At 38.2% G+C, this 13,960-nt stretch overlaps 1 protein-coding gene across 2 annotated transcripts in view; it reads left to right on the top strand.

Moving 5' to 3' along the window:
• The window catches only part of odad2 (outer dynein arm docking complex subunit 2), a 67,686-nt gene that overhangs the window by 40,306 nt on the left and 13,420 nt on the right, over positions 1–13,960 (top strand). For both annotated transcript variants that reach the window (XM_089122097.1, XM_039661443.2), the window contains exons 16-19: positions 4,017–4,259; positions 7,895–8,009; positions 11,029–11,217; positions 11,392–11,613. In XM_089122097.1, the coding sequence (XP_088978223.1) occupies positions 4,017–4,259; positions 7,895–8,009; positions 11,029–11,217; positions 11,392–11,613 (769 nt within the window). The remainder of the gene's footprint in view (positions 1–4,016; positions 4,260–7,894; positions 8,010–11,028; positions 11,218–11,391; positions 11,614–13,960) is intronic.

Genomic DNA, 13,960 nt, shown 5'->3' with positions numbered 1-13,960 from the left:
TGTCCCATTAGCCAAATAAGTGTCCTCTAAGAAAAGTAATGCTCTGTAAAAACATTTAGTTGTCAAAATTGGGGCTGCGGTAATACCTCTGAAGAAGCCTCATTGAAACTTATGCTTAAAAGAGATTAAACAAGCCAGTAAACAAAGTTAGTGAACACTATGATGTTAAAAAAGGCCCGTTCACACTCAAAAAACGATAGCTAGCCTATTACACATAAAAGTTTTAAAAATTGTTCTAAAGAATAGTGGTATGTCACAGCTATGAACAATATTTTTGAAATCCCTTTGAGTGTTTTCCCCCCTTAGGTGATGAACAATAAAAACACTGACAGCAAATCAGAACCCTTCTGGCATTAATATAGTTATAGTGTCATTGTTCGTAGATCTTAATACTTACAATTCCTTTGAAAACGAGTCTTTTTTTCCCCACAAAACAAAATGTTTCCTCTTTTATTTTTTCATACTCTTTTTATGGTTATTTGCATATTATAGCATTGGCATTATTTGGTCTTAAAAACCCTGATATGCGTGTCTGTATATCAATCTGTCTCGGTTTAAATATGTTTTATTTTTGAATTCAGTCATGAAGAAGAGGTGCTTTTTCTTTGCCTTGCTGTGGTGAGGACAAAATCAACTCTGTTGAAAAGTGGTGGGGACAATGTCCCACCTGTCCCACCAGCAAATTACGCCTATGTATTATAGTCTGTATTGTTCTGTGTTCACTTGCTGGCTGGTTGAAAGTTTTAGATGCCAGCTGTGTAGAAAATCACTGTGTTTCTGGCAGAATATTTAATGCATACTTGGACATTTAAGAAAGAACTGGTTTTAGTACAATGGTTTTTTTTTGTACAACATATAAAGCATCAAGGTCAAACACAGCATTTGGAATTAAACAACCAACCATTTATGAAAATGAAATCTGTCGAAGTAGGGGAGCGCTAGATCATTGAGCACTTACCAGGGAATGTTTTCTCGATCCATCTGGTCTTGGTGTGCCATTTCAGAAACAATCCCAGCCTGGCGTTTTAAGGCAAAAATCATTTTAGAATGTATTTTACAGTGGTAATAATTTTGAGGTGCTTTTCCCTCCTTATTTTTCTCCACTGAAAGCACACAAGCTGAGAGTCCTGGTGTTGCCAGCAGCAGACAGCATGTCTTTGTGTGGCTGATGAGAGGGCTGGTCGTGCAAGTCCAGCAGAGAGAGGGGTTCAGGGCTGGGTTGAAGGGGCTTTTAGGTGGTGGCCGTGCCTGAACAGAATGTGAGGCCTACACACATATGCTGAGAAAGGCATATGTTAACCATTTAGCTGATTAATGATGCATAAAATCAAAATGGTTATATTATAACAAGAAAAATATTAGAATGATTATAATCATAACCTTAATATAATTATACACAAAGGGTGATATTCACTGTAATTTTTACTCATAGAGCTTTTATTACAAGATCACAGTAATCTATTATATTTCAGCTAAGAATGGACTAAGGACTTAATTATGCAGTAATTGTTTGTGTTTCTAAATATTAATCTGAAATAGCACCAAAAAAAAAGAAAAAGAGAGGGTTGAAATCATTGACCGGAACTATGACATTTAATTAATGCCATCCCATGGTGTGCTTTAACCATGTCAGAATCTATTTTGTGCACAAAACATAGATAAACTATGACAGGTAAACTGTAACTAAAAATTATGCTAGAGTAGCAATGAATAAAAAAATGGCTAACATATCGAGAGGCAGCTCATTGCTGAAAAACTTCACTACAAGAATTTATCACTTGAGGACACAGCACCTTGACAGTACACCAAGTACCCAAATTTAATTAACAAAATTGTATATTTTTGACCAAATGAACACTTTTGGTTTCGATGCTTCATTAAAAATCTCATATTGGTGCATCACTACTAATTTTCCTTATCTTCCCAGTTTGCTAGTGCCGTCAAGGTGTTCTTCAGTAGCTTCATTCTGAATTTATTGACCCTTTGCATAGCTCTATCCCCCTTGATTGCTGATGTTAACTCAGACAAGCTTTACTGAACATCTCATTGGCATGAACTGAAGATTTTAATGAAGTGTACAAGTTTCTGCAAAAATGTAAACTATCTCATAATGTGGTTAAAATGGTTTGGTAAAATTAGTCTTACAAGGGGTGGAATAAAGTGACATTGCAAAACTTTTTTTATCTGATGTTTGTCTTTAAAGAAATTCGTAAATCTCCCGGTAATGTGGTTAAAAACTGTAGACACTAAGTAGAAAGGAATTAGAACTGATAACAGCACAAAATAACATCTTATATGATATACATTTTCAAAAAGAAAATCAAAGCCATAAATCTAAACAATTTGTGTTCCAAATTTGAGCTTATATCTCAAAAAAAATGAGCTTTCAGTTTTCACTAGATGAAATTCTTCTCCTATTCATTTCCAGTGAGGTCATTTTTGACCATGTCACCATGAGGATTACAAGTGTGACTATTTTTTTTTTTCAGGACCATTTAACCTTTTAATCATGAATCATGTCCATGATTTTTGTTTTGTTGTTGTTGTGTGTGTTCAAATAGCAAGTGCCAAAACCTCTACCAAGTTTCGTACCATTCCGATGAAGTCAAATTTTTTTTCAAGAAAAACAAAATGTAAAAGTTTTCCTACCGAACAGCACCAGGGGGTTAAGGTGTGGCTTAAGGCAAAGGGTCAGTTGTTTTGGTTTTTACTGTTCAATTACAGATCTAAAAATTCTTCTGTCCAGTCTTTCCTCAGCCATCCACTTGAAATATACGTTGTGATTTTTTTTTTCTTCTTACAACTATAACAACGTGCTTTGAAAAGAAAGTTCTGAACTATTAATCAAAGAGTCAATGGGAGCATTTAGGATACTGTTTGGAGCTCTAAAACAGTGCATGTTTACTCTTTAACCTTTGTTTTGTGGCAGCGACTGACAGGTGCTGTTTTATTTTGTTTCTCTTGGCACGGTTATTTGGCAGGTTGGTATTGGCTTTACAAAAATAGACAACAACCACAGTCCATTTATCAGAGGTAACATGTAATTTACTCCACAACTTTAATGTAGCATACTGATAACATTTCTCTGATGGCATCTCTGTTTTACATGCTATGTTTGTGCATAGGCATGGCCTTATTTTGGACTTCTTTTTTCTTTTTCTTTTTTGTTTAAAGCTGAGCTAAATTTGACAGCTATTCTTTAAATTTACTCACAAGAAAATGTTGGTTCACTTTGACCAGAGCCATATGACCTTGAACACTAGCTCTTTCCAATGGTCATCAGGGCTGCTAAGCCAGAAACCGTAACTGTGAATAAAAAACGTACATCAGAGATTAGTTGAGGCTCCCTGTGACCACATTATATGCCTTTTAAATGTTTACTGTAGTTTACCACTACTTGGCAAACAAGGCCAGAATTGCACCAAAAGCTCTTGTTTTCTTGCTCCAAACCAGAAAATGTGGTCATGGAGCATAAATGCATATTGCGAGCAGCGTGGGAAATGTTGAGGCAATATAACTTATTCTCCTCCCAGATATCCACAGCCCTTACAAATACGTCCTGTTGCTATTTATAGTTTTGTGTCTTCATGTTTTTACAATCCATTGCATGATGAAATGCAATGGATTGCAAAAAAAATGCTTCATCTAATAATAAACAACACATTTCATGTTTTTGTGTCCAATGAAGAAAGGTTCTTGAGAGCAATATTGACTTTTTTTTTTGTTTTTTGGACTAACAGTTTAACCACACGGGTAAAACTCACTATTCATTACAAAACGTAATTCAAAAGCTGCAATTGTATGGTTTAGAGATTACAAGCAAGTGTGTTCTCACAAGAAATGTGCTCAAAAAAAAAAAAAAAAAAAAATAGTGCACCAGAAATGCTCATGTTCTCATATTTAAGTATTTTTCTTGCAGATGACCAATTGATGCCTTGGTATATTTAGTCCTTGTATTTGTTTGCACCATTTTTTGTTTGCACGAGTAATAATTTCTTGCTCACTCTCTCTCTCAGGTTTCAGGAGTACAAGGCACTGGAGATTCTGGTTCATCTGCTCAAAGACCAACCTGAAGAGGTACTCGTTAATGTAGTGGGGGCTCTGGGAGAATGTGCCCAAATATCAGATAATCTTGCCACCATCCGCAAGAGCAGTGGTATCGAGCCTTTGGTCAACCTACTCACTGGTACCAACCAGGCCCTACTAGTCAATGTCACAAGGGTCGTGGGAGCCTGTGCCACTGACACTGAGAACATGACGTAAGTCTTACCTTAAATTGATCGATTGAATCTTTACAACACTCTTCAATATGTCTTTTCCAAGTCAAATAGTAACGTTTTGTATAGTATATCTATAAAAGATTTTCCCTGTGTCCATATCAGACTGTCTTCACTGATTGTGTGTTACAGTACCTAATTAACCTGGATCCAAAACAGTTGCCCTGAAACAATCCAACAGCTGACAATATTGGCCCTGTAATCATTTTCACTGTTGCCATTGGCTTGGTTTAGGATGACAAGGCATTGTTCTTGTTCTCTGTAAAAGATTCCATGTTCACCGCTTCTTCAGCGGATCCAACAGGCCCAGGGTTGTGCAGTTTGACCAGGCTCCATGCTCCACACATGCAGGGCGAGAGCCCTTAGCCCTGGTGCTGTAATTACAGGGCCTGAAGATCTGTGTTTACTCTACCTGCTGTGAGACTCATAGCTGTGGCTGGGGTGGAGGCCTTTTATTGTCTCAGTGCGGTCAGTTTGTATAAGCTGAAAAGCACTTCTGACAACGGCCATTTGGACTTGCTAAACAGAAACAGGCAGGAGAGCATAAGCACAGATGAGTATACAGAGTCTTTTTCAACTTTTCACTCTGTGCACTTGACTGTACTCTATTGAGTGTCATGCAATAAAAAAGACTGTGTACTGTGCATAGTAGCAAGAAACATATTTCTATTGAGTTTCTCTCTCAGGCTGCATCCAACAAAAACAAACATACAATGTAGTGCAATTGGCTAAAAAATGTATGGAAGTAAAATAATGCCAAATGTTTTTGAAACAAAAGGCCTGTTGAATTGTACTACTTGAACAAAAATATGCATTGCATTAACCCTGCTTGTATTTTAATGCATTGTATTTTTAGGGTTTGCATTTTTATAAGGGGTGTAAGGTTACACATATTCGTATTGAACCATTCGGTACGAGGCTTTCGGTTCGGTTTTCAGTACGCATTTTTGAACCGAACGGTTCATTTGAACATTGTCCATTAAGCTACGTTAAGCGTTTTATATGTCCAGCTAGGGAATCGTGACTTATTGAGGGAAACCCTAGTAGCCTACTACATGCAGCACAATCGCCGCAATATAAGGTTGAGGCAACTAAACAACCAATAGATATATGTCAAACTCAAATCTAACAATGGATCTGTAGGTCTATACATCCGCATCGGGAATAACATTATAATCTCGTTCACGGTTCACGGAGACGCATGTGTAGGGTATACAGGAGAAGTAATCGTGACACTGAATTTCACATAAAATATAATAAATCACAGATACACTTACATTGTTGTAAATGAGTTTTTATGAATGAATGGCTTGCTCTACCTGTTGCTCTGGTTTTCAACAACATTTTGAACTTGAACCACTGATTTTGTGGAAGCAAATTTGCAAAGCGAAATAAAATGAACCGAAACCCGCCTGTTGAATATTATACGTTATATTTTTATTCAGTTTGAATATTTTGGAAATAAAATAGGTGAAAATGAAAGGTGTGTATGGATTATTGAAATTTTAATAATGAAAATGTGTTGAATTTAAATATTCACAGTTTAAATATTCAACCATGCAATATTCAATATACAATGCAGGGTTAATGCAATGCATTTTTTTTTTTAAGTAGTACAATTCAACAGGCTTTTTGTTTCCAAAACATTTGGCATTATTTTACTTCCATACAAATGAGTGTTATGAACCAGAATAAAAAACATACCATGTTTTGTATAGTACAGTATGTATAGTCTCTCTTCTTTCCTATATAAACAAAATGGACATAATAAATTAAACGCACCCAATGGAATCTGAATTTAATTAAATTTGAATTGAATCGAATCAGGAAATCTGTATCAATAGAGGTACAGAAAAACAAGCATCATTGTTGTCTTAAACATATATAAAGCACAAAACTGCCATGTAATTCACACATTCACAGAGATTTGAGCATTGGCCTTTTTGTATATTTAGCACATCTGACTTTCATTGCTTTTACAAGACTGTTATAGACTGCAGTCCCCTTCTTAATTAAAGCTGGACACAAATGAAGAGGGTTTTGTTCTCCTTCTCTTCAGCACCAAAGCTCATACAGCCTTTGTCTGAAAGATTAATACGTTTATGGATGTGAGCAAGCACAGTGGTGTAGTAAAAGTCCACAAAGTTTGTTTTTGAAGAAATAAGTCCATTTCATTTCATTTAACTATTTGAGGGACCAAGAACGTCAGATCAGATCAGATCAGATGCCGAAGATCTATGTAACAGCTCTCGAAGAACATATTTTCTCATGGAATCTATATTTAGGATTCATCTTTTTGTTCCCATTTCCTTGTAGTTGTAAACAGAGTTTTTTTTTTCCTTTGTTTTAATTCCTTTGTGTTCCATGTTGATGGTTATTTTTAGAATAAAGTAGAGTAGTCTGCAAAGCAATTAGCATAGCTTGTATTTGATACAGTAATTGTTTTCTTTAGTGAAACAGTATATTCAGGCCTGTTTCTGAAATCAAGACCAGAACAAAGAATACACAATGGCCTACCGTCCACATATAATTATCTGGAAATCTCAAAATCTTTGGTGCAAAATGATTTATTGAAATATTTGCTCTTCATTAATCTATTACTTCCAACTGAAGTTTTCCATTGTTGCCAGAAACATGGATTTGGTGCATACGTATATCCAAAACTTCACCAGCCAAGGGACTGATTTTTAAGTACATCCTACTGCTGTAGTGTTGTTGAGTGCTTACCTGTCCAAGTGCAGGATTATGTCCTGCTCCTGAAGGATTTAGTGGCCTCTCAGGATAGCTTGGGCTATCCCTGTTATCATGCCTCTCAAACTGATTTATTATGACGATGGGGTCGGGGGGTGCGCTTGGTGTTGTGATGGCTCTGACCAGTGCTTGGCCCAACCACCGTTCACTGGTGCCTCCCTTTGCGGCGTGGTTTAGCAATTATGACAGCATTGAATGTCGGCCTTGTCGCTGGATGCACACATGGGAAACAGGTTACATGTTATTTATACCTGACAAACGGACCGCACTGAAGAGTCATTTTCCCGTGGTTCCCAGAGCCTGACTACATCCTTTAGTAGAATCATATCCGCAGCATGAAATACAGCCTGTTCTTAAGTAAACCTCACTCAGAAGCAGTGAAATATAGAAAGACTTGTCTCTGAGAATGTTTGACTTGGAAAACTGACTTTCTTTAAGTTAAACGTCACTCTCTGTGCGAGTGTGTATGTGTTTGTCCACGGTTGGCTATAAATATCAGCACGGACCTCCTAAAACTATTGTACGGGTCAGCTTTCGGCCAGGCTGATGTGAACATGTTTGAATGGAGTTGTTGGAAGGTTTGGAAGGTGAGCAGGGGGTACCAGCGTAAGGAACTGAGCAGGTGGGATGTGATGGGAAAACCATGCTGAGCAGCTTTCTGATCTGCTACTAGAATGTTTTCATCATCACACCAGGAGGGATAGTCCACTGCAAAAGCCAAACTGAAATATAAACATGTTTGAGAATAAATGCATGAGCTCACACTGTACATTGCGTTGTAGACTTGTATTTGGGGGTGATAAATCAGTTTATTTTATGCTTGGTTCAGTATCTAGAAGTGACAAGTTGTGATTCTTCTCTCTTAGGATCATCGATCGTCTTGATGGCGTACGACTTCTTTGGTCTTTGCTGAAGAACCCCAATCCAGAAGTTCAGGCCAGTGCTGCTTGGGCCATTTGCCCCTGCATTGAAAATGCAAAGGTACATTTATTTATTTCCAGTATCAGCACAGGTTAATTTCCCCCCCATTCATCTGCACCCGCAGTTTTTCACTAAACATACTGTAGGAGAGAAACCTCATGTTATACAGTAGGTTGCTGCCGTTGTTGATAGTAGCGAAGTGTTGTTTGTTGATGCCAAGTGTGTATCATGTTATACCAGTGAAGGCAATGGGAGAATCAGTACCAGTATGGACGAAAAAGCAGAAAAGGTCAGAAACAGAAGACAAAAAGACTGATAATGACAAAAAAAAATTCTACAAGGTGGAAAGATTTGATGATGGATGCCCAAGCTGCTTTGTGCTACATTTTGTGGACATTTAAGGGAGTCGACCACTCTTTAAAACTCACTAGAAGCATTGTAATTTAGATAGAACTTAGAGACAACATCGATAGATGGCAGTGCAAAATTGAATGCCATTGTGGTATCGATACTTAAAGAACACGAAGAACAAGAGGTGCTAAAAAAAGCAGTCGGTCTCATCTATATATAGATTAAATCTCATAACTGGTTCAGAGCAAGTCTGCTTTTCTGAGCCTCTTATGTAACGCATTAACACAAATGCGTCATTGTTCTTGTAGGTTATCCGCACAGTTACAAATAAAAGAACATTGTTTGTATAATGTATGTTTATTTTTTGTCTAAACAAACAGTTTTCTGCTTCTGAATTTCTTATGTGCGGCTAAAAACAATGCAGGTTAACTTCATGTAATGCAATGGTTCAGAGGAGAGTTAGGGTTGGTGGCAGCACTATGTGAAATTATGTACCCATCCATGCCGGGAAACTGATCAGCCACAGAGCAGCAGTTATTTAGATAAAGCCCCATGTGGATTGAGTTAGCAGCTGGAGGGCCAGATTTATGAAAATCATGCTTAAAGAACCACATCTGGGGGCTTCAAAATCCCTACCAGCACTCACAGCTGGTACTTACTATGAATCCTCTAGTGATTATGTGCTACTGTATGATTGTGCTTTGTTCCTTTACTGGCAGAGGATGTTCAGCATGTAGCTTGTAATGATGTCTGCTTTAATGAGGACTGTGCTTAATTAGCCCAAAGAATCAAAGTGTGACCACATTTGCAATTTTGAGTGAAATTTTTCTGACAAAGTAATTTGTTCATTGTCAGTAGTGTGGTGATGTATAAAGCACAGCTTACAAAGAAATCACAATTGTTGTTGGTCAACACAGCATATGATGGTGACTAACTTGATCCCGTTGCGAAATCTGTCAAATCAATCTTCTACAAAAATCCAGATCCTGTGGATTCCTATTGATATGACTGTGAAATTTGTCAAATGCTATTACAGTATGTTTACTATTTGCATCTCTGCAGTCTTAGCTCTTCCATTTTCTCTTTTTGAATGATGAATACAGACTACTGCCATCTGCTGGTATGGAGAGTTATTTTCCACATTTCTCCACCAAGCAGGTGCAAAACGTTCTTGAGAATTGGCTGTTGACTCTAGTATTTGCACTATGTTCAGGCACGACAAGAGGGGTGATGTGAGGTGACAACGCAATCGGCTTTCTGTGACACTAGTTCTTTTATGTTGCTTTGGAGAAAAGCATCTTCCAAATGCAAACATTTTAAAATGTTATACCTCTCTCACTTCCCTTAATGCTATAATGTTTTTTGAGTGCAGTTCCCTCAATTTTATCTCTCATTTTCACACTCCCTCTTTCAGCTTGCCTTACATTTGGTTTTTGTACTCTGTTTGTGTTTCATCCGTTCTCTCATTCTCCCTCGCTCTTCCTCTCTCTCTGCATGTCTTATTTCGTGCTGTGTTTGCTGATGTGGAACTTAGTTGGGGATGTTTTTTTGGGCCCTGGGTTGAAAGGGTTCCTCAGTGACCCTCCGCAGCTGGTGGCTCTGCCATACTTCCTCTTCTGCTCCCGCTTTTCTCTCTCTCTCTCTATTTCCCAGTGTTCATCAGTATTCCTGTACTGCCATTTCCTGTGTGAGACACGCTGCAGATTCTCCCTCTCCTCCTGATCTTTGCCCAGACACACTAAACACAGAGCTCATCCTTTGGCATGACTTTAGAGGCTCCCTTCTGATGCTGCTGTCTTCACTGCACTCTCCACGCTTGACCTGCGCTGGATCTCTGCTTCTCTTTCTGGGTGTGCAGGGTGGAAGGCTGCTTTTTACAGTGCTGTTTCCAAGGGTTTATTAGGGTTAAGCTGTGTTGTGAAATACAGGGTTATAGAGGGGCAGATTTATTTTTTTCAGGAGAACCCCAGAGGACTGCACTTTAGACTTTGTTCTCTAGGTTAGAAGGATCTGATTCACACTGAGGTGAACTCAAGACATGGTTGCATCTTGTTTTACATGACCTGAACAGAAGCGGCAACCTGTGGTACTCCATAATCGTACAGAAAGGCTTGCTTACTGAATGTTTGGCTTCATTTGATTCCAAATCCACAATGATGTGCTTCTGTACCATCAATAAAGATATCACTGTACTATGTTATAATCGTTCTAAACAGCCTGATGCCATGCTGGCATGCTACATACCCTCTGGCACCACTGAATTGACTGGACTGGAACTAAAAGAGTAACTAAAGTTGCCATTTCTGTGTGGTATGTGTATTTTTAATGTCCACTATTCTACTGTGGTTGGCTCCTAATTTGGCATGAGCCTCCATGTGACCTAAGGCCTTTGGGAGAAAACATTCCCTCTATCATTGCCATCAAGCCTAAAACCAGATCTACTTTACTCACACACAGAAAATTTTAAATCCTCTTTTTGTCAGCCATATTTCCTTTCTGAGGTGAGTATAAACTCTATGTAGTGTGGACTGATTGAGTTCGACATGTACAGGTTTCAGAATGAGTACAGACTTGCTGAATAACGCAGTCTGTGTCACACCCGAAAGCGTGTCTCCAAGAGAAATGTAGCTATAGTGAATGATTTCACATGATAATAGCCTTCTGAATCGTCCAATTTCTTATTTACAATCACAATTCATGACAATTTCTTGTTTTCTCTGTGTTTCAGGATGCTGGGGAAATGGTGCGTTCCTTTGTGGGTGGTTTGGAGCTCATTGTTAACTTGCTAAAATCGGAGAATAAAGATGTGCTGGCCAGTGTATGTGCAGCCATTGCCAAAATTGCCAAAGATGTGGAGAACCTGGCAGTTATTACAGACCATGGTGTGGTTCCCATGTTGGCCAATCTCACCAACACTGTGAGTGCTGCTCCAGCCATTTTTCACATTTACAAATTCACTTCTCTGGAATTGTCCTATAAGACCATTATGAAGTGCATACATAGTCTTTTCGCAATAGGTGTAATATAGTTTTTCTGTTACCAAAAATACTTTTGAAAATAAGTCTCTCTCTCTCTTTGTGTGGATGTACAGGGGGACGATAAGTTACGGCGGTACCTAGCGGAAGCCATTGCCTGCTGCTGTACATGGGGAAGTAATTGTGTTTCATTTGGGGAGGCTGGAGCTGTAGCTCCACTGGTACGCTACCTCCGCTCAAATGACCCTTTGGTGCACAGAGCGACAGCCCTGGCTCTGTTTGAGCTGTCTAAAGACCCCAATAACTGCATTACCATGCACGAAAACGGAGTGGTCAAGGTACTGATCATACTTGATGTTTGTTATACATGTTTGCATACCAATAACCTGCATGTATATTTCCATTGCTAGCCGCTTGCATAGTGCAAGCTGAGCTTGCATAGTGCAAGCAGAGTTGGCATACTGCAGTGTGTGATGTGAAAACATCACTAATAAGCTTTGAAAGGATGTATTTGGACTATTTTCAAGCAACAAGGACTGGAGAACAAGGCATGTTTTCTTATTTTTCAAAGTGAGGTGGGGGTGATGGGTTGTGGGGGTAGGGGGATGGGTGGCGGATATAAGAGTGTTTTCTAACCGTCATGGGAATTCAGTAAAGCAAACAGCAGTGTGAATTCTGAGCTTCACTCCGCCATGCACCCCCCAGTTATCCCCTGTGCCCTAGCATGCCAGGGCTGATGAGCATTGAAAGACTGTTGCGCGGGGAACGGTTGCTCAGCAAGCTGCTGGGAAGAAGTAGCAGAATGTGACTGTGGCATGACTTTGGCCAGGGCAGACTGGTCTGGAGTGACAGAACACTGCTGGGATACTTTCTGAGTGGCAGTTTCTAGAATCCACTCAATATGGCACTCAAATCAAAAGATACTATGTTAGACAACAATGCCTTACATGGACTTTAAAACTTTCCGTAATAATTGCTCAATTTACAAGTAACTAAATAGATTTATGTGTTAGGTGTGATGTAGGTTTTATTGCAGTGCTTACAGGGTTATTTAGGGAAAAATGCTCTCCACTAATGCCAAAAAAATCAAGCATTTCAAGATGTGGCTGTTAGAATGACAGGTCTAGACTGCAACTACTAAACCTAATGCATCAGTAACACTTTACGATTAAGGCATTAACTAACATTAAATAATAATGAGCAATACATGTTTTACAGTATTTATTTTTGTTATCATTATAGTTAAAGTGCCCCATTATATATATATATAAACTTTACAAGTATTCTTGCAGTTAATGTAACCTTACAAGTATACTTGCAGTTTAAAACTAAGCTAGTTTATACTTAACTACTTTTTAAAAACTAAACAATGTGCTACAAGTATTAAACCAGTAAACTATCAATATCCTTATAAGTTCAATTGTAGTATACACTATACAGTTTAAACGAAAAAATGTATATTTTTAATACGGCTGTCCCAATCAGTGGCACCTGCACAATCCAATCACGTTTGAGAGGGAAACAACAAATTGAGGGTTTCCGAGATTTTTTTTTTTTTTTCATCTTTTTTTTTTTTTTTTAAGAAGTAACGGTTACTTGCGGTTATGGATAGAAATGTAGTGGAGTTAAGAGTACAATATTTCCCTCTCAAATGTACTTGAGTAAAGTCATGAGTACTCCCCAAAAAATGATAGTTGAGTAAAGTACAGATCCCTCAAAATTGTATAACTGTACTCAAGTAAATGTACTCCATTACTGTCCGGCTCTGCAGAAAAGAGACGAGCACCCAAAGCGTATTCAGAAAGCTTTCTCGGGGGGAAATTTTTACCCGGAACTTCATTTAAACCCTGGTTCCTGAGGTGTAAACACACCGAGTACCACCCCAAAGTTCCTAGTTCCCGTGGAAAGTTCCTGCGGTGGAGACGCGGCACTTAAAGTATACTTAAAAGTATACTAATTTAGTCCCTGGTAGTATTGAAATTGTACACTTATAAGTATACTTCTAGTAGATTGATAAAGTATAAAGTATACTTAAAATATACTAGAAGTTTAATTGTTTTTTACTGTAATAAATTAACTTTTTGCTTTTTGTTAGGGATTATATAACTGCAGGTACAACTTATGTAATATTTTCCCTGGAAGATTTATAGTAGTACCATAGTACGTAATAAAATGTACAACTATGCATATGTTTATAGGGGTAGATAAGTAAGTTGTCCCTTTAAGGGTACTGCCCCATTGACAAGGTGATGTATCTCTAGTCTAGAGATATTTTTGCACTTTTTGTCTGACAGTGCACGTCTAGGAGGTATTTTGTAACCGAAACTAACAACCTTCATTTACACAGGCTGGACTAAACCTAGACCCCAAATAGGTTCTATCTGATGAATGTGGTAGTAGTTAACACTAGTGAGCTACGTATTCTTCAATAAAAGATGTATGACATTTTATTTTTGCCATGTACACTGCAATTGAGTTTGGGCGGAAAAAATTACACGTTTTGCCAATATTCAAATTGAACCACATTTTGCTTTCCCAATGAGATTTTCACATGAGAAAACTGTTTGAGTGCTTGCACATACAGTTAAAAGCCTCCCCCACACCCCCAATAACAACTGGATATAAATTATGAGAGTGGTTGTCGTGTTGCAGCCAAATATTTTTTCCCATGTTCCTTTAATGGTG

Source organism: Pimephales promelas, chromosome 17 (assembly GCF_988280905.1).
Source record: "Pimephales promelas chromosome 17, fPimPro1.hap1.1, whole genome shotgun sequence".
Classification (NCBI taxonomy): Eukaryota; Metazoa; Chordata; class Actinopteri; order Cypriniformes; family Leuciscidae; genus Pimephales; species Pimephales promelas.
The sequence above is the reverse complement of the archived record's forward strand: the minus strand, read 5'-3'. Positions and strand labels throughout refer to the sequence as shown.